This window comes from Vitis vinifera, chromosome 13 (genome assembly GCF_030704535.1).
Source record: "Vitis vinifera cultivar Pinot Noir 40024 chromosome 13, ASM3070453v1".
Taxonomy (NCBI): Eukaryota; Viridiplantae; Streptophyta; class Magnoliopsida; order Vitales; family Vitaceae; genus Vitis; species Vitis vinifera.
The window spans coordinates 25,933,785-25,960,528 of record NC_081817.1 but is presented as its reverse complement, the minus strand read 5'-3'; the positions used below and the strand labels follow the sequence as shown (position 1 = coordinate 25,960,528).

General features: G+C 33.0%; 1 protein-coding gene across 2 annotated transcripts; it reads left to right on the top strand.

Annotated features, from left to right (window-relative positions):
• Nucleotides 1-1,953: 1,953 nt before the first annotated feature.
• Nucleotides 1,954-26,540, top strand: LOC100265347 (crossover junction endonuclease MUS81). Of its 2 annotated transcripts, XM_002268049.5 has the most exons (16): nucleotides 1,954-2,304; nucleotides 2,937-3,025; nucleotides 3,137-3,215; nucleotides 3,325-3,411; nucleotides 3,520-3,645; nucleotides 4,549-4,777; nucleotides 7,493-7,700; nucleotides 7,810-7,940; nucleotides 8,773-8,862; nucleotides 8,974-9,122; nucleotides 11,085-11,142; nucleotides 14,276-14,434; nucleotides 15,689-15,768; nucleotides 18,822-19,059; nucleotides 25,532-25,618; nucleotides 26,119-26,540. In XM_002268049.5, the coding sequence occupies exons 1-16, from the start codon at nucleotides 2,111-2,113 to the stop codon at nucleotides 26,221-26,223; spliced, it is 2,109 nt and encodes a 702-aa protein (XP_002268085.2). In that variant the 5' UTR covers nucleotides 1,954-2,110; the 3' UTR covers nucleotides 26,224-26,540. The 2 variants fall into 2 exon arrangements, with proteins under 2 accessions (XP_002268085.2, XP_059598083.1); XM_059742100.1 differs by lacking the exon at nucleotides 8,773-8,862.
• Nucleotides 26,541-26,744: the final 204 nt, after the last annotated feature.

Here is a 26,744-nt window from a genome sequence, read left to right as displayed (position 1 = left end):
ATAATAAATCGTGAAAAGGTAAAAAAAAAACAAAAATCCTAAATTCTGAAAACAAATTACTTTTAGTTAAAAAACCAAAAAAACAAACATCCTCTTAGACATTCATGTCATGCAATGATTGATCTATAAATGTCTCAAATGTTTATCCACATTCCTTTCAAACTAAAATATATACCCATGTTTCATAAATTATCATCAACCTTATCCAATACCATTTACCTTCTCGTCTTCTACAAAACCATTCAATGGCATTACTTGAGATTTTTAAGATTAGTTATAATTTCCCACTCGTAAACCATAATTGAAATTATTAAAAAGGCTTTCCGAGAAAACCAGGACCATTGACTCCTTTTTATCAACTGAATTCATCTTCCCATAATCAATTTTTATTTGCAAAACTATGTACGTGCCTTCAACTTTTCTTCAAAATTCGAGCAAGTGTAGGGTCTTTACCCATAAATTCCTAAGATTTAGTCCAATTTTCCACATTTCTGTGAATAATAATTGTGAGGTAATTATAATATTACTAAAGGTCTTGAAGAGCTTAATACGAGGACTAAGGAATTAAGAGCGAACATGGATGTACGCTCTTTCTAGGTCGTTTCACATTGTCAGCTCCTTTCAAATCATGGGAATTAAAAACTAGGGAAGATGATGGAAAAAATTAGGAAGGGACAAAAATTCCTTCTTGAGTTTATGGTAGAAGGTATGAACGACTATTAAATAGAGTGAAAACTAATCTAAAAATGCTTACATTTCAAATTTCTCGTTCTTAAATAAAAGACGGAATTAGGGGTTTAAAGTTAAAGAAGCTTGTGAGATTAATATATATATATATATATATATATATATATATATATATATATATATATATATATGAAGGCACAAACACCTTGTGATCTTCTGCCCCTCCATAGTAATGAGAAAACCTTTGGCATCTAAACACCCATCGTTGGGGGTCAATTCCAGCAAATTTCGGAAAATCAATCATACCATACTAAGCTTTGAAGTTGTCGGTAAGATTAAGGTTTTTCCCATATTCATTGTGGTGTGAGGTCTCATTATGATCTGATTGATATATATATATCAATCAGATCATAATGACTTAGAGTGAGGATCTGAATTGTTACGCAATTGCCTCAATGCTTCTTCAATTTACTTCATTTCTTACCCTCTAGTTCCTTCCATAATCTAGATGTGAGCAAGATCACTAGCTTATACAAATTGATACAATGCGGAACAAAGAAAGGAAAAATGATAGAATTTTATTTTTGAAAATTCAAAAAAGATTACAATTGCTAGATGATTCTACCCTCACCCATTAAATAATAAAGAAAAAAATAAAAATAAAAACAAAGCATTTCATGCTCATGATCTCGACAATTAGACCTTATTTATTTGTAATTTGAGACATCCCAAAATTTGGATCTCAACTAATTATGAAATCCTTTCTTCCTTATTTACTACTCTGAATAATAGGAAGGTATGTAAATACTGATTTTACAACCCTTTATTCCTTATTTACCATTTTTAATAATAAAAAGATATGTAATAGAAGAAATGAGGTTTTAGGTTTGAAATGCATCTGAAAAATGATATGGGGATAAAATATTGAAATATCTAAAAAGAAATATTGAAATAAAAAATAAAAAAATTGTTGAATTTTTGTCCGACTAACTTTTCCTATGCAAAGAAAAGGTGAGAATGCATGGAGAACACTAATTAAAAACACAAATAGCATCCCTTTTTTTTTTTTTGTTTTCATAATAGTGGCAAAAACATGGAGAATACTATTTTTTTTTTTATTATTTGAAAGCCTAGCTTTGAAGAGTTGTTTTATAAAATAATGCGTTATTTTATAAAATTTGATTTGTAGATAAAGTCATTACACAATTGATGTAATAACCAATTGGGGGTAAATTCGTCTTTTAATTTAAAACGAAAATTGGGGGACTTGCTGAATTGGCAAGGTGGCAATTTCAAAACTCCCCAACAGAGACGAACCTGGCGCGGTTTTGTTCTTCCCTTCTGCAACCTCCCAAAATCAAAATGCCCAAATCAAAACCCTAAATCGATCAACTTCACGAGATTCTAGAACATCGAACGCCAAATGGAGAATCAGGGTAGAGTGGTGTGCCCAGAGAACGAAGAGCTTGCCGCGTTCTTGTGGAGAAAGAGGCAAGAAATGGCGGAGCAGCCCAAGGGAATTTCGGAGAACATTGACCTGACGCTCTACAGAGCTTATTCCAATGTTTGCAGATCCGAAGTCCCGGTCAAAACCCTCAAGGAGTTCTCTCAGATCAAGTGAGTCATTGTTTGGTTCCTGGGAAATTGAGAGTCCTCCGGGAAAGGAATTTGTTTCTTTTTAACTCTCCATTTGAGTTGATTGAGCATCTCCCCCCTCCCCCTTTTTTTTTTTTTTCCAATTCGTTATACCCGTCATGAACTTAAAAGGGCTTCTCTCAACTCTATTGGGTCTCTGCTTCTTTAGCTGGAAAATGACTGTTTTCCTGGAAAAGGAAAAATTTTCTTTTTATTCCGCTGGTTTTTATGTACACATCTTTATTTATTTATTTTAATGTCTCCATGATTGCCTACGATTTTTTTTTTTTTTTGGCGGCTCAATTGGGTCTGTGTTTGTTTCCCCAGGAAATAACCACTTTCCCGGAAAAGGGTACTTTTTTCTTCTTTCTGTTCTTATATTGATGTAACACTTTTTTCTTTCCGGAATTTCCAAGCCCTGTCCGAACACTCTTAAAATTTTCTAAGCTCAAATGGGTAACTTCCAATTTTTCTGTTGCTTTGCTAAGGCTTCATGTAAGCATATACCAGATTTAAAGTTGGTTTTATTTTATCGATTTTCTTGACAGGCAATGGGGTTTATTGACTCTTTTCCCTCTTTCTGCTTGGAACGGTTTGGTTTATATCTGTGGCAGGGGCGTGGGGAAATGGATTCTGAGGCTGATGCAGGAGTATTTCAAGGCCGATTCAGGCACTTCAGAACCACAAGATTTGTCAGAAAAGGGTATTTCTTTTTTTTTTTGTTACATTTGGGCTTCAAATTGTCCATGTCGTGTTGTTTGAAGGAGAAAAACCAATGAAGGTTGCAAATCAATTCTCAATTTAATCTGTTTAGGGAAGAAAGCTAAGGGTACCAAACGTTATATGCCACAAAAGAATTCTGTGGCTTATGCGCTACTGATTGCTCTGTACAGGTATAAGCTTGAATATCTGAATTCCTATTCATGTACAACTTTTTTTTTTTTTCTTTTTCCTTTTGGTAAATTTAGTGAATTATGAGTAGCAAACTTTTTCAAACATCAGGGGGACTGCAACTGGGAGTGATTTTATGGGTAAACAGGACCTTATCAATGCAGCTGAAGCAAGTGGGCTTTCACGGGTGCCAATTGTGTATGTTGAATCGTTGATTCATATTTTCTATTTATTCATTGCTTAAGCCTCTCAAAAGGTTTTGGATGATGCGAATGATGGTTTTGAAACTGGATTTTATGTTCTTAGGCCAGAAAAAGAGAAAGGAAAACGTGGGCATTTTGGAAGTTCTTCTAGGGAATGGTATAGTGGATGGAGCTGCATGAAGACATTGATAACCAAAGGACTAGTTGTGAAATCTAGTTGCCCTGCGAAGTATAGCCCTCAATTGCAATTTTTCATCTCCCCTTTTCTGGTTATATGCATCATGAATTGGTTTTATTTTCTGGAAAAATTTTTATATGTTCATTTGTTGTGACTTGTTCATTTTGATAATTTACTGCTAAATTGTGACATGGAGTACACTTCTATACTTAAGTAATTTGGATTGTGTTTATTCTACATTTATAGAAGCATTATTCTTTGTGGTGTGTTCTCAGGAAAAAAATGTGTGTTTGGTTATGAGAGCTGAGAGCCTGAAAATGCATTCTTGGAGAACAGACTTAATAATTTACATTTGTCATATTACATTTCTATAATTTGCAGCTAGCCGGCGGGTACTGCCCTTGCTGATAGCATCTGGTCAACCCCATTGCTCTCACCTTTGGTTGCCACCTGAACTATTGCCATATCACCTGCAGCTGCCACAATCATTCTTACCATTACCCATTTCACTTACTGAGCTGTCACACCAGATCATTATCACTGCTACCACCACAACCTCTAGCCACCATAATTGACACAACTCCCAAAGCTTTGACCATTGTTGTTGGAACCACCACAACCACCAATGTGGTGCCAGTACTGCTATTGCAGATTTAGAAATTTCTGACAAATACCTGAGGCATCTCTATATTATTATTGGATCTTTGTCATAATTTTTTGTAAACTACAATAATTGTCCTCACGAGATTATAAACACTTGTACCAAATATAATTTTGTGTGTTGTGATCTTATCTACATGGTACATGTGTTTAGTATGGCTCAGTGAAACTGTGCACTTAGATCTCATGTCAAACAAAAGGACCTTTCATACTCAGACAGATATTAATTCCTTTGTATAGAACTTGTGCTGTGCTTAGTAGGTGGTTTTTGCATGAACCTTTATTATTCTTCAGGTATATGCTAACTCAAGAAGGCCGGGAAGCTGCACATGAATGTCTGTTGAGATCTGGTTTGGCTGATCCCATTGAGAATTTGGCTGCTACAGAAACTACATATCTGGGCACAAGCAACGTGTTAGATTTGGAGTTTGATCATGCTGACCTGGATGAAGAGGATACAATACATTCCTGCTTAAATGGGCAGAAGAAATCTGTTGACGTTCCACTTGAATCTCTTGAGAAGGTATAATGTTGTTAATATTTGAATTTATACCTCGTATTACTGAGTTAAATATTTGTAGAATGGGAACACTTCATTGTTATTTCTTCCCATCTTTATTCTGTTTTTCTGAAATTTCTTTTATCCAAACTGGTGGAAGGTTTCTTTTGTTACTGGGAACTTCCTTTCTTATACAGTTTCTATGGTCCATGGTATCTTATATGTTATCATGTATCTGCCAATATATTTTGTTAAATGGCAATTTTTTTTTCCACCAATACCATTAATTGTTATGCTAATGGTTTTATGTTGTGGTATCTCTCATATTTGAACCATAGCATTTAGTTAGGATGCAAAGAATTCAGAGATCACAAAGGCATACTGATATTTGAAATAGCAATAGCATGATTTGCAAAGCTCATGTGGGGCCTTGTAATGACGGCTTGTCCCAACATAGGTGATACATGCAAGTGGATCATTTTTCATGAGTGATCGTTGATCCACATTTGGTTCTGACCTCATTTGCCATGGAGTAGTCTGAGAATTTCATATTCAAGGGTATATTCCTGACTTTGAGGGTGTTTGTCATCATGGTTAGAAGGCATTTGGTTGTCAATTTTATCAATTTATGTTCCTTTTTCTGCTTGATAAGGTATTGAAAATCATATTAGATGAAGTATGAGAAAGAATGGTAGATCCTTAAAGTAAGTATTTGAAAGAAAATAAATGTAGCCTACGGATAAGATGGTTCCAAGCAACACACGCTCTGCAACCAGAAAAAAGAAAAGCAAAAAAAAAAAAGAAAAGAACAAACCAAACCCTTAGGATTTGTGGGGGTTGAGGCAGATGGAGGGAAGGTCCCCAAAAGACCCCAAGTAGAAGGTCGGTCCCTTCTTTCTTGCTAAATAGCAGCTTCCTTATATAGCTGACCTAGACTCTTAACATTTCAGAGCAATCCAAGCTTCTTGATAAGTCAACAATTTGTTACATCCCAATGATCTCCATGGCAAATATCTATGGTTCTCTATCAGCAAGAATACAATATACTATCTTATAATTCGGTAAATAAGCTTAGGATGAAAAATGGGAAGGGTCTTAGGCCCCTTTCTGGTAGGGGGACTGTTATTGTGGTTCAGCTTTATGAGTTTTGGGTGTAGCCTTCTGAAGTTATGCTTACTTGTTGAAAGAAATTCTTGTTTTCTTTATTTGGTTGGGATGAGAGTTTCCTTTATTGACTCATCTAGTAACCATCAAGTGCATTTCTTAGCTAAGAGGGAATTTTACTAGAATTAATTTCAGGTGTCTCTTTTGAACTCCCCTCAGGATTTAGTTTAGTTGTTGCTATAGGAACTGTGTGGCTATTCATTTTCTTCAAAAAATTGTAAGAAACAGTGCCCCTTCAGAAAAAGTCAGATATGTGTCATAAAGGATGTGGGGAAGAACAAGGTAGAAAATATGGAAACAGGAACAAAAAAGGAGAGAGGTGGTGGCCCACCCTAATTTTATAAAAAATGATCTCTAAAGCCTCCCTCACTGAACTTTGGAGGAGAGTGTACAACCCTAAAAGGCCAAGGAGACTACAACCCTCATGAGTTATGCCAAGCGTGTGACAAATTAGAGAGGAGTTTGACAATGTTAGATCATTGGTAAAAAATGGCACTAGTTTATACAATAGAAGGCATAAACATAAGTATAAGTGGAAAATGCTTATAAAAAAAGAAAATTCCCGAATTAGAAAGTGGGATAACTACCAAGTCTCCATTTGGGATTTATTCTAGGCCCATTAGAATCACTTTTGCAATAATTTTTTACAACTAATCCATTTGCTAAAATAAATAAAAAGTGATTTTTGCAAAGAATCAACCTTTTATTTTAAAGTGTGTGTTATGTCTTCAAATAATTTCCTTTAGTGATTTCTTTATATATATAATTTTTCTTTCTCGGCCTCTTCTACTCTAAAGCCTTGTCTTTTGGACTTATATATACTAATATAAAATGTGAAAAAAAAAAAATTATTACCATCAACATATTTACTTGAATTTATTTCTCTTGCGATTTGTGTTATAATACTCGTTGTTAAGCATAAAAAGGAAAAATGAAGTTAAAATAGGAAAATGATAAAATGAAAGAGAAAATATTAAAAATTTGTTTTTAAATAATACAATGATTTATTTAATTAAAGGCTCCTTTTTATATTGAAATGAAGGAAATTGTTTAAAATTTTGACATCTTTGTTTTTATTTGGTCATTACATATTTTCATAGCAATTTAATAATCTGGTTTATCAAACACTTAAATGTTACTTTGAAACACATAGCTCTTTTAAACCATAGTTTATCAAGCATTCAACTGCTTTTCATCACAGCTAATTTTTCTTTTAGCACATGCAAAAGTGATTATCCTAAAAGCCAGTAATACCAAATTGGACCTATATAACCCCAAGAACCCTTTCTCTCTCCTCCTCTTCTGCTTACAATAGTTTCTCATAGTGTTTAGTGGATTTTAGTCCATTTTGTCTAAACAGATTTCAAACAGAAAGGTCCACATTTGTTGTCATAGGGGTCATGTCAATCTTTTTTATGCTTTCTAGATGTACCTGGTGAAAATTACCATAGTGGAATTTGAAACCTAAGGCCGTTTTTTTCCTACCTCATGATCAAAACAGTTTGAAATGACAGCCTTTTATCTTGCTTTCTTCTACAAGATTTTGTTGTCTGATTTATGCTTAAATATGTGTAGTTTACACGTATGGGGTATACTAGGGAAGAAGTACTTCGTGCTTTTACTGAAGTTGCAGAAACTTCCCAGAAGAAGGGGATGTCCTCACTCTGGCCTGCAGTGTTATGCTGTCTTCGAGAAAATCAAGTTTATGGTTTTCATTCAGAGTCTCAAGCAAATCTAAGAGAGGATTGTCTCTCCACAGCAACCACTCACACATTTATTGATGGTATATATGCTTCTTTATCGAACTGCGTATGAATGAAGGCAAGACAATCCATTCTCTCATATTAAATTATTTGATTTATATCTTCATATGGCACTTTATTGCTCTCCAGGTCAAGTGGATCTTATAAGTGAAAATAGTCAGATGGATTCTGCCTGTGGTGGACCACTACTCATGCCAAAGTCTTCACATCCAGTTGATTCTGTGCAGAGCTCTTTTACCTTGAGAGCTTGTTCATCATCTGTATGTGTGCATTTATTTAAACAAATGATGCAACCTTTTGCACTAGAAATCATGGGTTATCTAACAATTAAGTGGAAACCTGGCATGTGTTCTCCAGCATGTGACCCTTCATTAGGTCATGTGCATAAGATAGGAATGCCAGAATCATAATACTTGGCATAGCTTCAGAACATTATAATGCATGATATGATGTAACGTATATGAAAATTGATTTGTATCAGTATCACCAACATGTATAGCACCTCAGCTCTTTCTTACAATCCTCATGTGATGGATATGATGTATGAGACACTTGCACTAGATTGTGTATGTTTAAAACAAAGCACCTAAAAGGTATTTTTATAGTTTGTACATCAATATCTTAACTAGTATAGTTTCATACATGCATAAAGGTTTGGTTTTGGAATTTGGTTGGGTAATAGTTGGAACTTTTGATTGTTCATAGTTTGTTGTAGACTAGTTGACTTAGATATATAATTAAAACTTATGGGAAATTATTTTTTAGATCTTCTGATGAACTCGTGCAATGAACCTTCACTCTTGAGGTTCTACATGTTGGTTTGCATATACAACATATTGGTGGATGCATGTCTTCCCTCTTTGAACCTTAGTTTCTTTCATGAACTTGATCATATAGTTTATGTTCCATTGTTGCAATATAATATGTTATACATGTGTACCTGTTTTTCTCAAGATTTAACTGTGCATCTTTATACTATATGATAATGAGAAGAACAGGAGATAATTAATATTGTTACATAATTTGACAATTATGGTATATCATATAAGATTAAAGTTTTTGAAATTTACTAAATAATCTTTTCCAATGTAGATTTTATATGGAGGGTGTCAATTATTGTTGGATCCTGATCTTCTATTCACAATTTACCTGCACAACTCGTGCAAATCTGGTTACTCAGATGTAATCATATAAGATTTCTATTTTTTTTTCTCTATTCAAATGCATGCTTGTTTTAAGATATAGTGTAAATTCTTAGTAAATTGTTGCTCATCTTTTTATTGAATATTTTAGGATTATCCTGTTCAAAAATTAAATTCAGATGGCTTGAAAGTGAATATGAATGTTCTGACAATGCCTCCTCTGCTTGTTGGTGAGAGATTTGAGGATGTATATGAAGTAGTCTTAATATTGGATGATCGGGAGCAATTTACTACTCAAGGGTTAGTGATTTCTTATTATTAGCTTCCTTTGCCTATCACCTCCACTGTTGAGAAGCTACTTAGAGACACCTGTTATGTTGTCTGGATATAGGATCCCGTATTGTGCTGAAGCTTTTGAATTTCACTTACAATGAAATATGTTGTTCTGCTTTGTCTTGCTGCAATCTCTTTCATTCTTTAGCATCACTTCTGTCATGCTTTTGGAACAACTTGGAGGACTTCTTTTAATGCATATATGCTGTCTAATATCTGATTCTATCCAATCCTTTTATTAATTTTTTATTATAGTTAGTTGAATGGATTTTCAGTGTGCTTTGCAATGAAAAAATGGTTCTTCTTACTTGACTGTACTACTATACTCTTTATTTTCAGTTGATTGTCAATAGACTGGGAAAAAAGGTATGGGTTTCAAAATGTTTTTTGATGGGCGAGGCAATTAATTTGAGAAAACGGAAATAACAATGTGAAATTTGTTTGTTAATTTTGTTTTGTAACTGTTTGCCCAATTATTCTATTTTCTTTAATTTGGAAAGTTTAATCAATTGATCAACTTGTTGAGGTGATCATTTGATGAAGGCAGTACTATTCCAGGAGGAAGAGAATTTCACAAAGGTAACAGGTTTGATGGTACCAGTAGGGAAACCTACAGGTGGATTGAGTCCTCCTATTACCTTTCTAATCTTTCATCGGATTAACCGATGTCACTGTCTTAATTGGTTTCGTTTTTAAGGTTTCAGTAATCTTTTAAAGGTTCACCATATCCAATTCTCTAAGGGGAGTTGTTCTTGTGAGGAAATGATCCCAGCAGTGTCTGACACGTTGAGACTTTCTTTTGAAAGTTTTGTTGCGTCAATGTACATGTAGGTGAGATTTGGAAAGTGTGCAGTTGCATATGATGTTACACGGCGTTCAGAACCAGCCTTGAAGTGAATGAATTAGAAAGAACAAAGAAATACGAAAATGAAAGACTCAATGCCTAGAATACCTAACGATCGACTGGTGGAGTTTTTGGATGAGTGATTTGTGGTTATTATGTTTGTATTGACCCTATTTTTAGTTTGACTTTTTCTATAGAAATTTGAGGAAAATACTTGTGAATTGGGATTTGCTATTACTGCTGCTGTAAGTAATGATTTATTTAACTTGTGTTACATTAGTTGTGCTTGTTTTAGCTAATTTCTTTGATTCACTCCATACTTTAGTAAAAACAATTGGTGACATTTTCACTCTCAACTGATGTATTGGAAATAATTTCCCTTTTCCTCATGATACAAGATGACCATTTCAGCACACTTGCTTCCTGCATATTCCTTCGATAATTTATTTTTGTCCATTTCCCCATCTGCAGGGCTGCTTTCAACGATTTATCAATCCTATGAGCTCAAAGTCTGAAACTTGATATCACATACAAAGCTAGCAAAATGGTTTTGTTGTGGTTGTAAAAATCATTATGATGATGAATTTTTGTGGCTATTGTCCTCCATAAATGATATTCTTTGGTGGGGATCTAATTGATGTCTGTCCATTTCATATTTGACTATGAATTGAATGAATAAATAAAGAGATGGAAATAAGAAAAAGAAAAAGCAAAGAATCGAAAGAATGGTTTGGAACACGGAAATGGAGAACTAAAGTTGTGTGGATCCATAAAGACTCCATGTATAAGAACTAAAGAAGAAATATTGAGTGCTGTGGGTTATTAAATAATAGTATTACTTCAATTTGGGGTTCTAGTTACTTTCATTAGATCAATTTTTGCAATGAAATAACTTAAAAGTCACGATTCATTGGTTGATTGTATCATTAACCATTTCCCTATTTTGGTGCAAGAGATCTTTGGTAAATTATGCTATCTTGCTGTTGCTGTGGCAATATAGACACATTTGTGCTTCTGCTTTTATTGCATTGTCCTTGCCAGCATTGTTTCTCATGGATTACTCTTATGTACCATGTGGTTTTCAGGTCACGATCAAGGAAAATTATTGAGAATATTTGCACTCAATTCAAAATTCAAATAGAGGTGAGCTTTTATGACTCTTGTATGAGTTAAATCTTTCCAAAGGTTCATTGAGTATCAATGGAATATAAATATTGATTTTGTTGGTTTTGATTTTTCCTTAGCCATCATGCAAATCAAAGTTCAAGGCTTGTCAACATATGGGGGACTAACATTTTTCTTATTAAGTTGATTTTTTTGATGCAATTCAATTGCAATAGGAAATTAATTATTATGTTTCTTCTTATTTGATATAATTAAGATAAATATATTTGAAAATGAATCATTTGAAAGCAAATAGTAATTTAACATATTTTCAAATATCCCAAAATACTAAAATTTACTACAATACAAAGGATTTATAATAATTAATTATTTAATTAGTTAGGAAATTGGTAATTGATATCAATTATGGATTCCAATTATATTTGGTCAATAAAAGAATGTTAGAAATTTCGAGGTTAAATGTCATTGATTACTCATTGGTTCTAATGTGGTGCATCTTTGGACTTATGGATATGTGATTAAAATATGTATTCAATTATTAAAATTAATTTGTTAATATTCAAGATTTTAATTTGAGGAAAACATTAAATCATAACTTTTTATTTTTTTAAATTAATTGGAATTGTTGATTCTATTAGATATTTAGATGAATAATATGAATCATGTTTTGGGTTCCAATTTGAGAGATTTCATTGGAATTGGTGATGGTTCACTTATTTGGTTTAGTTGTATTGTAAGCACTAATGGAGCCTGTAGTGGCCAAGGGGGCACATGCCCTCCTCCCCAAAATTTTGCCCCCAAAAAAATCTCATACATATAATTTTCAAATAATAAAAAATAAAATAGAAACTTTGTACTCCAAAAAAGATAAATTTAATTTTGAAATTTTAAAATATAATTTAATTTTTGTCTTGCATACAACATCTTATTTATCTTTCATTCTTTCAGCATATTTAAATTTTAATTTTATTATAACTTTTCTAATAATATTAAATTTTTTTGATAATTTTGTATTTGAGATTTTAGTGAACAATTTTTTTTTAAATTGTATGTTCTCTTTAATTTTGAGTTTGATTGTTTTTTTTTTTGTAAAATTTTGAGATTTAATTAAATAATATCTAATTTAGAAATAAATTAAATAATTATATTAGGTTGTGTGCTATTTAATTATTCACATTATGAGAATTTATATTTAGATTTAAAATTTTATTTTGCTAATAATGCCATTCCGATATTATCATATCATAGAAAATTTTAAGGAAAAAAATCTCATTACTTTTAGTTGATTTTATACTTAGATTTTGTTTGATAACAATTTTTTAAAATAGTTTTATGTTTTCTAGAACAAAAAAAAAACACATATTTGATAACCAGAAAAATGGTGTTTCAAAGAACATCTATTAATTGTTTTTAGTTGTTTTCATTTGTTTTCTTAGGGTTGTTTTAAAAAATAATTATACAAATATGTAGAATAAGTAAAAATAAAGCATTGTATATAAAAATTATTTTTAAAACATATTTAAAAACATATTTTTAAAATAGGTTAAAAATATTTTAGAATCCCAAACAAACTTTTATTCTACAAAATTTCAAAGAATAGTTTTCAAAAACTGTTTTTGAAAACATTTTTTAAACAAAGCCCTATTTATTTGAAAAAAAATAAAATTATATTTATTAGAAAAATTATAAAATTCCTTGAAAATTTTTAATTTTTTTTGCTACAAGAATTATTATAATTATTGAAAGTTTTATAATCATATTTCTTACTATTTTCTAGTTTTTAAAAAAAAATTCTTTTGAATTATTATTATTATTATAAAATCTAAGTATTTATATACATTATGATGGTACATATTTCAACCTTGTCTTCTCAAACCAAAATATCTGGCTCTGACTTTGATTGTAAGGGGTTGAATTTAGAAAAATTGTATTAAATTTACTTGTAATCCAAAACTTATGATTTTAATGTTATTATTATTTTTTTTTTAATGAAGAATCTACAAAAATTTATGAGTTTGATTTTGTTGAGAATTGGATGAGTTATAAGGTAAAAATAGTGGTTGCATCCTATATGTAGTTAATTCAATTTTATCTTTGAAAATTTGTGGATTTATTTTAGATACATTTTTTTTCCAAATTGAGTGATTTCTATGTTATTGGTTTTGTTTTTAGTAAGAATTCACGAGTAAATTTGAGATCTAAATTTACTTAAGAAATAAGGGCAAATGGACAAATGAACTTGTTTTACTCATATTTGATTTTTTATTTTTTATTTTATTTTTTATTTTTATTACGATGACTTTGCTAATTTATGGTAAATTGATTTCCCATTCAAATCGCAAAACATTGGGTGTTCGATTTATTTTTAAATCAATAATTATCTGAAAATTTCAAAAATGAAATTACTTTTAATTTGAGTGAGAAATTGGGTTCAAGTGTTGTAAAAAATTTAAAGGTTGGAAAGAGAAAAGAGAAAAGCGATGTTTTCCATTAAGATAAATGTAAGAAATATTGCTTTTTGTATTGAGACAAAATTATCTTAGGAAAAGTGATAAGTTAAGAAGCAAATTACCTTTAGAATGTCTCAAGTCTTAAAGCAAGTTGCTTTAAGACTGGTCAAAAAAGCGAACAACACCTTAGCTGTGTTTTGAATCATATGTTAGGCTACCAACATCCCTAAAAGTTTAACCTATTAGAATATTGGCCTACAATGTAAATTAGGCTAACACCTTCCTTACCCTAAGCTCCATTTTGGCACGTGGAGAGACAGAATGACAGTAGTTATGAATTATACATGAATACATGGAGACATTAGTAGTAGGAGGGACTTGAATTTGAGACTTCTAGTTAACCATCATCTAGTAGCACATTCAGCTATGAACTTTCCCAAAAACTTAAGCTTTTAAGATATGAGTCCACAATATATACCGCACTAACAATAATGATTCAATTTATAATGATCTTTGATTTATTTCCTTGCCTCCAGGTAATATTTGTTGAAACGACTTGGCTTAGTTTATTTTATTAAACAATTGAATATGCATGTTTATTGTTACAAATGCAAAAATTGAAATGTGAAAATGTTTGCTTTTTTATTCAGGATTAGAGTGATATAGCTGATGTTGGATTTTCCATATGAACCCTTCCACAGGTTAGACGGTTACCAGTTGGAGATGGTATCTGGGTAGCTCGTCATAAACATCTTGACAGTGAATATGTTCTTGATTTTATTGTTGAGAGGAAGAATGTTAATGATTTACGCTGTTCAATCAGGGATAATCGCTACAAGGATCAGAAGTTAAGGCTTTTGGTACTGATTTTTACTGGAATAACTGAATGGTTTATTGAAATTTAGTAAGGTCATTATCGTTTGTCATATGTATGTGTGGTGAGAGGACTATGTTAGACCTGAGCTGAAATTATTGAAATATGTTCTGATCCAATAAAATGCAATGGCCTTAAGGTTTCAAAACCAGAGTAAGAATATGATTGTTATCAAGCATTTGTCCCAACCTGCAAATGTTCAAACTTATATTCTATAGTATATAAATGTAGGTTGGGTCTATTTCTGTGCTGTCTTTTGTTTATCGACTCTGTAATGTGTTACAATATTTCATGCTTAAGTACAAAATCTCTTGGGTGTATAAGGAAAAGGAGTACAAAATAGACCTAGTGTGTATCATATATATATGATTTGATCCATTGACAGGTTTATTTATAGATATATTTTGTTGTTTTGTTGTGGTAATCATAAAAAATCTCTCTCTGTGATTCATGTTATTGTAACTTCTTGTGGACAGGCTTATTCTTAGAGCATTAACAGTTTTTCTATTAAAACCTTTAGGAAATTGACGTTTGTATAATATTTTTTGTAATGACTCTTGATGCTAGAGTATATGTTTCCAGTAGCTAGCATCATTTGTCAAGTGTTGGGCCATAACCAAGTTCATCTTGGCTTCTTCCACCTGCAGCTTTGCAAGTGGTTTTTAAAGCTTATCATGAGTTCAAAATCCTACAATGAGTTCAAATTGACTTGCTCTACACCTAGCTTCAAAAAACCTGTAATAACTATGTTTTAATCTTTTTACTTAAATTTTGCTTCATATGTCAGCTAATGTTTTAGTAAGTATGAATCACCTAGTAGGTCCATTTCTTAGGCTTACCTTAGTTTTTTGACAACACATTTGGTATGTAATCCGATAACAAAATATGTTGTTTCAGGCAAGCGGAATAAGGCAGGGGTAATAAAAAAGGATTGAGAATCAACATAGTTACTTCATCCATTGAAACAGTACTTATACCATCACTGTATATTTTACTTTCCCCCCTATTCATTGGTTCTCAGACTTACACATGTTCATTTACTTGCTATACATTTTTGAACTTTAGCTACATTTATAGCTATGTAAAATTACCTAACTTTTAGTTTGGGTAACTTGTGCTCTTGCTAATCATTGAATAACAAAATATGTGTTTTTAAATCCATTGATGTAACTAGTTAATGTCTCATCCTAATGAGCTTCTCATCTTGGCATTTTTTTATTATTAATTTGCATGTTCTAAGAGATGCGGACTTAAGAAGCTGATATATCTAGTGGAAGGTGATCCAAATTCTTCTGAAGCAGCTGAAAGCATCAAAACAGCGTAAGCATTCCCCATTTTTAAGGGCAATGGTTGTTTCTACTTTATTAAATATGTCTCTCTTTGATATCATCAAGAAGTAAGGTTGATCATTTGTCCTGGGAAGTAAATTATTTCTTGAATGCTTGTATATTGTATGTGTGTATAATTTAACTAGTTGTATTTTTACCTTTAAAATGTTCTGATTAGGGAAAGATAAAGCAATACCCCTGAAACGACTCTTCAGTTCAAAAATACGATGCAAGCATTAATCCATGGAAGATATTTATCAAACAAGCATTCCATTGCAAAAGTTTTCCTAGTCACCTCTCAGCTTTTAGAAGAAGTTCAACAGATTATCTCACTAAATAAGTTCAATTGATTTTTAAAAGAAGCTTGCCATTTGGTCTGTTGATCATTTATTTATATTGGTGATCAGCTATATTAGAAGAGGTCATATTATTTAAACAGATATACCTCAGAGGTTGTGGAATCAAACTAAAATGTCAAGCTTAGGTTTACATTATAAACTTGGTTTGGTTGAGTAATCTGTGGTTCTTGAGTGGAAGTAAATTCTTGTAGTGTAAGTTTAAAACCATGGGCATGCATTATGTTGGTGTTGGCTAGGCACAACTTGCAGATGTCATGGTTCATCTAGAAGTTATGACCTTGACAAAAAACACTCAGAGAATTGCAAAATATTTTGACTGCTTGTCAAGCAAAGTTCTTGAATTCCTTTTGGGAGAAATATGATATTTGGTGACTGCAGTCTGCATATTGGTTATGTTGAATCAAGGTCCCCATATCTTTCCAGCACTTGGATCTTGAATGCTTCGATTCTAACCAAGTTAATTTCACACTATTTAATGGAAAATATATGCAACATGTGTGGTTCTATGTGGTCAACTTATTCTTTACCAAATATCCAATCAAATCATTAGCCTTCTTTTTTTTCTTTTCTTTTCTTTTTTAAATAAAATATTTTCAATAGACATAATTCAATTAGAATGTAGGTATCTTTTTCTATCAAGTGTTATTTTAAAGGAAAAAAAAACCTATAATGCTGTATCTTTGTGGAATATGCTGTTCAAGAAAACTTAACAATTTTAATATCCCTTCTAGAGTCTCAGGACTTGTCTTCTGGATGCATTTTTCAATACCCACAATCTGCCATTTTGTGGTTTTCTTTGGGGTTGAAGATAAATTTGGAGAAGAGTGAAATGATCCTAGTGGGGAAGGTGGACAATTTGGAAGGGTTAGCTTGTGAAATTGGTTGCAACGTAGGAAAGCTGCCAACTTCTTATCTTGGTCTTCCTTTGGGGGCTTGGTAGAAGTTAGTGGCAGTTTGGAATGAGGTAGAAGAGAGGTTTCGCAAGAGGCTATTGTTATGGAAGAAGGAACACCTATCAAAAGGGGGAAGACTCATGTTGCTTGGTTTTACTTTTGCTAGTTTACCAATCTATGTTATGTTGTTGTTTACCATCCCAAGGATTGTAAGGTTGAGACTAGAGAAGATTCAAAGAGATTTTCTTTGGGGAGTAGAGGCCTTAGAGAACAAATTACTCTTAGGGAAGTGGTCAATTGTTTGTAAAGCCAAATCGAAAGGTGGCCTAGGTGTTCGTTCTCTTTCTTTGCTAAATAAGCCCTTCTTTGCAAGTGGTGTTGGCTTTACTCTAGTGAAGGTGGTTCGTTATGGAAAAATATTGTTAGGGGAAAGTTAGGGGATGAAGAAAGGGGTTAGAGGTCAGATGTGGAGAGAGATTCCTATGGGATTGGGGTTTGGAAAATGATTGGGCAGTAGTGGGACTTTTTTAAAACTATGGTTTCTTTTTCAGTGGGTAGTGGGAGTAGGGTGAAGTTCTAGAAATCTAGTTGGTGCAATGAGCAGCCCTTATGTAAGACTTTTCCTTTCCTGTTTGCCTTATCTATTTTGAAAGAGACATGGGTAGCCGACTTTTGGGAGTAGGAGGAGGAACTTGGAACTTCCGTTTTGTCAGGAATTTAAATGATTGGGAATTGGTTAATATGAAGTGGTTTCTTCACTTACTCCATGGACAGACAATGAGGAGAGAGGAGGATAGAGTGGTTTGGAAGGGTGATAGCAAAGGGGTTTTCTCTGTAAGAGGGCTTTGTTCTCTTTAGGAGACAGGTTGTGCTATCCCTTTCCCTTTAGAGATTGTATGGAACTCATGGATTCCTACAATGGTGAGTTTCTTTACTTGGGAGGCTTGTTGGGGTAAGGTGTTGACTTTGGATCAACTTCAAAAAGGAGGGTGGACGTTGGTCAACAGGTATGCCTTGTGCAAGGAGTTAGAGACAATCGATCATATTCTTCTACATTGTGATAAGACGAGAGTTTTATGGCAGTTGGTGTTCTCCAGTTTTGGTATTCAATGGGTTATCTTTGAGATGATTAGAGAGACTCTTCTTGGATGGCCCAACTCTTTTGTTGGTAGAAGGCGTGTTAAGGCTTGGAAGGTTGCTCCTTTATGTATATTTTGGACAATCTCGAAGGAAAGAAATCATAGATGTTTTGAAAATGGAGAGTTGTCAGATCAAAGAATTAAAAACATCTTTTTTAGCAATTTTTCTTTGTGGGTTAAAGGGTACATAGCGGAGGTTATATGCCTTTGGTGGAATTCATAGATTGGTTGGGTCTTTCTTGAGGGAGGGAGTATTTTTGTGTCCCTTCTTTTCTGCTTCCTTTTTTAGTGCTCGTGTACATAGCCCTATATGCCTTTGGTGGAATTCATAGATTGGTTGAGTCTTTGTTGAGGGAGGGTGTATTTTTGTGTCCCTTCTTTTTTGCTTCTTTTTTTAGTGCTCATTGTATACGACCTATGTACTTTCGTGTGCTTTTTGCGTTTTTATAATACTATCTCTTACTTATCAAATAAAAGAAAAAAAAAATACCCACAATCTTAAAAATTAACTTGTAAACTGTCCAAGTCAAGTATTTCTATTTTTGCTTTGTGGAGCACTTTTGCATTGTCTGGCCTAGTTAGTGCAGGCTATTATATTTATTCTGTATTACAAATTCTTTCTTATCCTATTGTAATATTATGTTTTGTGTGCAGTTGTTTCACGACAGAGATCTTAGAGGGATTTGATGTGCAGAGAACAAGTGGCTTAGCTGATACGTTGAGGAAGTATGGTTATCTTACTCAAGCAATAGCCCATAGCTACAGATTGCAGGTGATTGAGGACAAGCTTAAAAACACTAGCGTCTGTCCTCCTTTCAATGAATTTATTAGGAGTTGCAATGGCCTGGATAAGATGACAGTCAGTGATGTATTTGCCATTCAACTCATGCAGGTATTAACTCTACTTGAATGATAAGAATCCTTTGATGTGAAGAAAATCATATGGCCAACAAATTATGACTGCATGTAAATGATGTAATAAGGAAAACATAATTGGCTTAACAACCAATAATGGCTGAAATTTACAAATCTTTCTGAATGATCTTTAGTTCTTGTGTCATCATTAGTAATGGTTTTATTGAACTTTGTCTCTCATAGTTCTATCACTATTTAATTTAGTTCTATTCATGTTATAGAAGTATTTGGGTCAAAAGTAGAGCACTTGTTGGAGAATCGATGCTGTAATTGTCAGGTTATATAGCCTGTATAGGTTGGGATTTAATTTGAATTTGTTTCTTTTTCTATATAGTTGAGTTGATTTATTTTCTATAATTAGAGACTGATTTTAGTTTTTGATTTATTTCCTATAATTAGTGTTTGATTTAGTGGATTAATTGTAGGTCTAGAATAGAGTCTTTTTTCTCATTGTAAACATTATAAATAACCTGTAAATATATCTAGTGAATATATAAATATTATTTAGAACTCATTCTCTATTTTCATGGTATCAGAACCTTGTGCTCAGTACATTTTTTTCTCTTCTATCTATTGACTCTAATTATTGGTGTTAGTCCCAATTTTTTCCAGCCTTAATGGTTGGAATTGTTCGCATATCCTTTTGGCCTTACTTAGAATCCTTACTGGTGTTGGTTTCAAGAGGTTGGTTGTTTGTTTTTTCTTGGCATGTCCTCCCCATTACAGTGATCTCTTCCTATCTCCAATCAGCCTAAGATAATAGAAAATTTTGATGCCTCTTCCACTATTACCCAAACAATCATGAACACTAAAAACCTAGTCCCAATTCGAAGAGAATTCCAAATTATTCTAGCCACATTTAAATTGAATGAAGGCAATTACCTAGAGTGGTCACAATTGTTAAAGATGTACCTGAGGCAAAAAGGAAATTGAATCATTTACTTGGATCATAGATGAGTAAGGTGGACATAAAATTCAATGCTTTGGTTGGAACTTAATGCAGTTGGAAATTAGTAGAACTTGCATGTTCCTTGCTATATCAAGAAAGATTTGGGAGGTCTCTTGTTAGACTTATGCAAAGGTTAGAGATGTTTAGATTTATGAACTAAAAATTAGAATACGTAATACTAAACAAGGTAATCTTTTAGTCCTTCAATACTACAATGTTATATAAAGGTTGTGGCTTGAATGAGATCAATATCAAAACTTAAATATGAAGTGTGACAAAGATTCAGTGATATATTAGGAATTTACTGAAAGGGAGAGAGCTTTTGATTTCTTGGTTGGACTACATAATGATTTTGATTAGATTAAAGTCTAAATTCTTGGTAAAGACTCTTTTGTAAGGGAAGCTTTTGCAATTGTTAGAGGGGAAGAAGGACAAAGAGATGTTATGCTAGATTAGAACCCTAAATTATGGCTTAACATATCATTTTTCAACCTAAAAATATTGTTATTACTATTGTTGGCCGGACCATTGATCGTACTGTCGTTGCCTCAACCACAAACCCAGAAAAGAACAAAGGCAGAAGGTCAAGTGATAAGGATTCTCAGTGGTGTAATTATTGGCGGAAGTTGAGACATATCAAGGAGTTGTGTTGGTAACTCCATGGAAAGCCTTCAATGTTTTGGAAGAAGAAATAGAGGTTGGGGATGAACCAAGGGTATAATTAATTTTTTTATTAGATGAACCTTATATTAATCTCGCTAACATTGATGAAAACCCCCTAAACAATTATATCAGTTGAGAGGGAGAATTGAATAAAGAAGATATTGAAAATTTGAAGCAATTCCCGCCATGACTTGAGATGTCGTGGGGAACAACATGTTTTGCTTGGACATGTAAGTATTCTCTTATCCTTAATGTCTTAAAAAATCGTTTTCAAGCCTTAGGTCATTGATTGAGAAGCTTCGGACTATATGACCAATTCTTCGAGTTACCTCTTAACCTATAGTTCATGCCTAGAAAATCAGAAAATTAAATCAGTAGAACATTTGTCATTGTAGTTGGCCAGGAAATATCTCTTTTGGCTAAAAGTAGCATCCTTGAAAATGATTTGCATGTTTGAAAGCTTTTTGTTAACATGTTATTCATCTCAAATATCATAAAAATTTGAATTGTCTATGAACTTCTCACATTTTGAGTGGGTTTTTCAAGAACTTTTTATGAGGAAGATGATCGGGGGTGTGTTAGAGAAAAGGATAGATTGTACCTCCTTGAGGCTAAAAGTTGTACAACATGCATAAGTTCTCCTTTATTTATCCAAAAGTTCTAGGTCCAATAAAACCGAAGTTTGGTTATTCCATCTTCGTTTGGGTCATCCATCATTTACATTATTAAAGAAAACATTTCCTAGTGTGTTTGAAAAATTACATATTCAAAATTTCCTATGTGATGTCTATGAACTTGTTAAGCACCATCAATTGTTTTTCCCTTAATAATAAAATAAATTCTATTTTTTCAGTTTAATTCATACTATTGTTTGTAGACCTATAAAGATCTAAAGTATTTGTGTGGTAAAGTGGTTTGTATATTTTATTGATGGATTATACAAGAATTACCTATGTATACCATTTTTTTTTCTGATAAGTAAAAGTATTGTATTATGAAGAGGCACTAAAATAGCAGCCCAAGATGTACAAGAAAAAGACACCCCCTTATAGCTGAAACAAAAAACTGACCAACAAGATGTACAAAAAACAACCCTAATTTAACTCAAAATGAAACAAAAGATGGATGTCATTACTATATTTCTTGTTTTCTAGAAAATGGTGAGCACCTAATTTAACTCAAAAATCCAAACCTTGAGATTTGATAATGGGAGGATACGTTGACCAGTATCTTTCACCATATTTACAAAAAGATGACATTTTTCACCAATCTCACAACAAAATGAGATAATTGAGAGAAAAAAGAGACATTTGCTTGAAATTATTAGTGCCTTGATTTTCCAAATAAATGTTCCCAAACCTATTGGGAGGAAACTGTCCTTGCCACTGCTCATCTTATTGATAGACTACTCTTGAGTTTTTTACTCTCAATTACTCATGAGTCAACTTTGTTAGTTATACCCTTAATTCGATGACTATAGTTGTATACCTCTTAAAAATTTTTGTTGTGTAGCCTTTGTTCATATTCATGCTCACCTAAGAACAAAACTTAATCCTAGAGCCCCTAAGTGTGTATTTGTTGGCTATTCTCCATTAGAAAAGGGATATAAGTGATATCATTCAAGAAAATTTTTATATTTATGGATGTTAACTTTCATGAGAGTCAAGCATTTTTTCATCAATCTTATCTTCAAGGGGAGCCATTTGCAACAGATAAGAAATTTTTTCAAAGTTCATTGGCCCCATACACTAAAATTGATTATGAATCCGACCCTAAATTAGTGCTTGTTCTTGTCTCAAGCTCTCCTAGTAGTTCCCCAGTCATCCTCAAGACTCACTCAAGGCCCACTAACTTTGAACCTGTGGTTCCTTAGTCTATTATTCTCGATCAATGTTGTCAAAAGCAAAAGAAGATGTCAAGGCTATAGGACTTCTTATAGCTTAAGGCGAAAGGTGAAAGGTGAAAAACAAGGTGATAGTTTGACTATAGTAAGGCGAAAAAAAGTATACATATATTTACCTATTCAATACTTAACCAATATAAGTAGCATCTTCAACAATCAACATTATTAATTTTTCATTTTTAATGGTGTCTTATAAAATTAACAAAATAGTAATAATGATTTAAAGTGTTAAATATTACACTCCACATCATAAAAAACATGATATTGTTTAGAGATATTCATCATGTCCAAATGCATATTCTAATTTTCTAGACATCTAGAATAAAAAACAAAATAAGAAAATGAACATCGTAGAGAAGCTTTTCACATCATCATCATAGTCATCATTGAAATTAAAATTATCATCACTTCCATCAAGACTAGGTTGATAGCCCTCTATCTCATTAGCACTATGATCGATAAGATAATATTTCATCTTATACCTTATTTAGTTTGATGTTATATTGAATTAAATTACAATCTAAGTATGTTTAATCTTAACCCATGATCAAAGGTGACTAGCCTTTATGCCTTACACCTTATCCCAAGGCGACTCCCTTGGCTTCGCCTTTTTGAAACCGCCTTGGTTGGGTCTTTAAGAGGTGACTTTTATTTGCCTTGTCTGGCTTGGTGGCCTAGGCAACCTAGGTGATCGCCTTTGATAACACTATTATTGATTTTGTTATCCAAAGGAGAGAGGGAGAGATGCTACACCACTCAAGGTTTACTTTAGGAGAATATAGTCTACCCTTGAACCATTGAGTGTTGCTCCTATTATCAACTTGAAAGAAGGTATTGAAACTCAACTTGAGTCTAGTTCCAATGTATTGGATGATCTTTGTTTACCCATTACCATTAGAGAAGTTTGACTAACTTTATTTTGTTTGGTAACTTTTTGGCATTTTAGAGAGCATTTGTTACCAAACTTAGCTCTATTGACATACCTAAAACTATTGAAATGGCACTAGGGGATGAGAATTCAAGGAAGACAATGCAAGAGGAGATGAGTGCCTTTGAAAAAAAAAAAAAAAAGGAAATGCTTGGGAGGTTATGGATCTTCTTGTTGGGGAGAAACATGTTAGGTGTAAGTAGGTGTTTATAATAAAATATAAAGTAAATGAGACACTTAAAAGATATAAGGCAAGATTAGTAGCTAAGGCATATACTCAAACTTATGGAATAGATTATCAAGAAATCTTTGCTCTAGTGGGAAAAAAATACTATTTGTATACTGCTATCCCTTGCTACTAGCTTTGATTGATCCTTGCATTAGTTAGATGTAAAGATTGCCTTCTCCCTTGGGAATTTAGATATGGAGATTTATATGGGGATATCACCTAGTCTAGAAGAAAATTTCAAGGGGAACAAAAGTCTATTGATTGAAGAGGGCTCTATATGGGCTTAAACAACCCCCTCGAGCTTGGTTTGGAAGGTTTTTTAAGGCAATAAAGAACATGATTTAGATTTAGAGTAAAGGGAATCATATGCTTTTTAAACACTTTGGGAGTGAGAAAATAACTACTCTCACCATGTTTGTTGATGATATCAATGTGACTGGAGATAATTTAGAAGAAATGGGGAGAGGAAAAGAGAAGTTGGAAAAAAGGTTTGAAATTAAAGACCTAGAAAGACTTAAATACTTTCTAAGGATTGAAGTTTCTTGGTCAAATGAGGGAATTGTGATTTCACATATCTCCTCAGAGAAACTGAACTGTTAGGGTGTAAGTCGGAAGATGCACCCATTGAGGGTGGCCTCAAACTTGATGGAGGGCCAGAGAATCCTCTGGTAGAAAGAGAGAGAGATGTATCAATACTTGATAGGGAAATGAATTTACCTATCACATATGGGATCTCATATGATATTTGTTGTGAGTGAGGTGAGCCAATTTATGCACAATACCAAGGAGGTGCACATGGAGGCAGTTACCCGGATACTTAGATACTTGAAGTTAATTCCTGACAATGGTATTTTGTTTTAAGAAAACTTGGAGGATGACACTGGGGGTTTACATAGATGCTGATTGGGCAGGATCAATTGCAGACAATAGGTCAACATCTGGTTATAGTACTTTATTGGGAGGGAATTTGGTAATCTGGTGGAGTAAGAAACAGTTCGTGATTGCTAGCTCCAACACTGAAGCAGAATTTGGAACCATGGTGCATGGATTATGTGAGCTTTTCTGGATAAAAATCATTCTTAGTATCTTAGAGTAAGTTTAGGAAGGTCCTATGAAGCTCTATTATGACAAGTTGACTATTAGTATAACTCACAATCCAGTTCATTATGACTGAACTAAGTATGTTGAAGTTGATTGTCATTTCATTAGGGAGAAACTGGATAGTTAGTTGGTATGCACCCCTTAATTAATTAGAAAGACAGCTGATCGACATATTGACCTAGGGACTTGCAGCTTAACTATTCCAATCCATCATAAACAAGTTGAGAATAAAAAATATTTACTTACCAGCTTGAGGGGATGTGTTGGAGAATCGGTGCAGTCATTGCCAGATTATACAACCCGTATAGCTTGGGATTTATTTGAATGTGTTCTTTTTTGGTACAGTTAGAGAGATTTATTTCTTGTAATTAAGGCCTGATTTATTTTTTTTAATTAGTAACTGATTTAGTAGAGTACTTCTAAGCCTAGAATAGAGTTATTTCCTTTTAGTAAACATTATGAATATGTTATAAATATACCTGGTGAAAATACAAGTATTATTCAGAAATCATTCTCTGTTTTCAATACTATTATAGCCTTTGAATTTACGCATGTAGAATCCTTCAAGAACTTTTATTTTGTATAATCCTTGAATGTAATTGAGTGGCCTGGAGAATTATTTTCAACATCTGTCTTCCTTTTTGGTAGTGTGCATGATGAAACTTCACAAATGCAGGTCCCACAGGTAACAGAGGAGGTTGCTGTTGTTGTTCTGGATTTGTACCCAACACTTTTGTCTCTTGCTCGTGCATATTCTCTTCTTGTGAGGCCTCATTCCTTTCACAAGTTTTTAGTTGGAGCTATCAATGAACAAACAGCGTGTCTTCTAATTCAAAGAGTATTTGAGCCTGAATGCATATTTTGAACTCCAGCACCTATTACTGTCCTTTGAAAGAAAATTTACTTCTGGATTAAGATTCTCAGGTTTAATTCAGCAGCCTGTGACATATCAAAAATTATTATAAAATTGTTTGAAAATGCATTAATATGAATCCAATGACACGGGAGATTTCTCTTTATATTTCCCGGTTTGAATTTGCAAGGGATTGATTTCTTTGACCCTACATGGACACCTTCTAATATCAGCGTTTTTACATGATGATTTGTCTTAATTTTTGTGATTACTATTATTATTATTTTTAATGTATACTCAATTTTGATTTAGTTTCTTGTACTGTTGGTGATTTCTAAAAATGAATAACCTAGTTCAAAACATCTGATATGTTCCCTCACTTGGGTTTTATTCTAATTGTTTTCAAATAGGACGGTGACATACTTGCACAAGAGGAGATGCTCAGGAAGCAGAGCAACAACATGGTTAATGCAGTTGCTAGTAGGAATATCTTCAAACTAGTTTGGGGTGATTGACTATTATTCTTCTCCATCTTCTATGTTGAAGATTTGTTTGCTTGTTTATTGGTTGGGGGGGTCGTCATGAAGCTTGATGACCAACAAACAAAAATGCTGGTTTCTTCGGTCATCACTGTTGTAACTTGCACATTGTACCATTGAAGGATGCCTATGCAGTTTGTACATTGGAGGTTATAGAGCATTAGTTGCAGGAACAGTTCTGTGAAAGATATTAATAATCAACTGAGAGTTCCTTACCATCTAGCCTAGTGTATTCCAGAAAATGCATGCTTAGACCATCAATGAATCATTTTTGCTTTTGATCGATTGAATAATTGTTGGAGTGCCATCTTTTACTCTGTGCTCATCTTGTCTCAACCCTCTCAGGATGAGTAATTTACTTGAATAATTACCTCTCATGTTCAGGCAGGCTGCAGAAACAGTGAGATATTCATGTAGAATCGTCTCCTATTAAAGGGTCTAGAATCAAATCAATACATGCCGAAAAACTAGATCAATCGGAATGCCCCGTATGCACA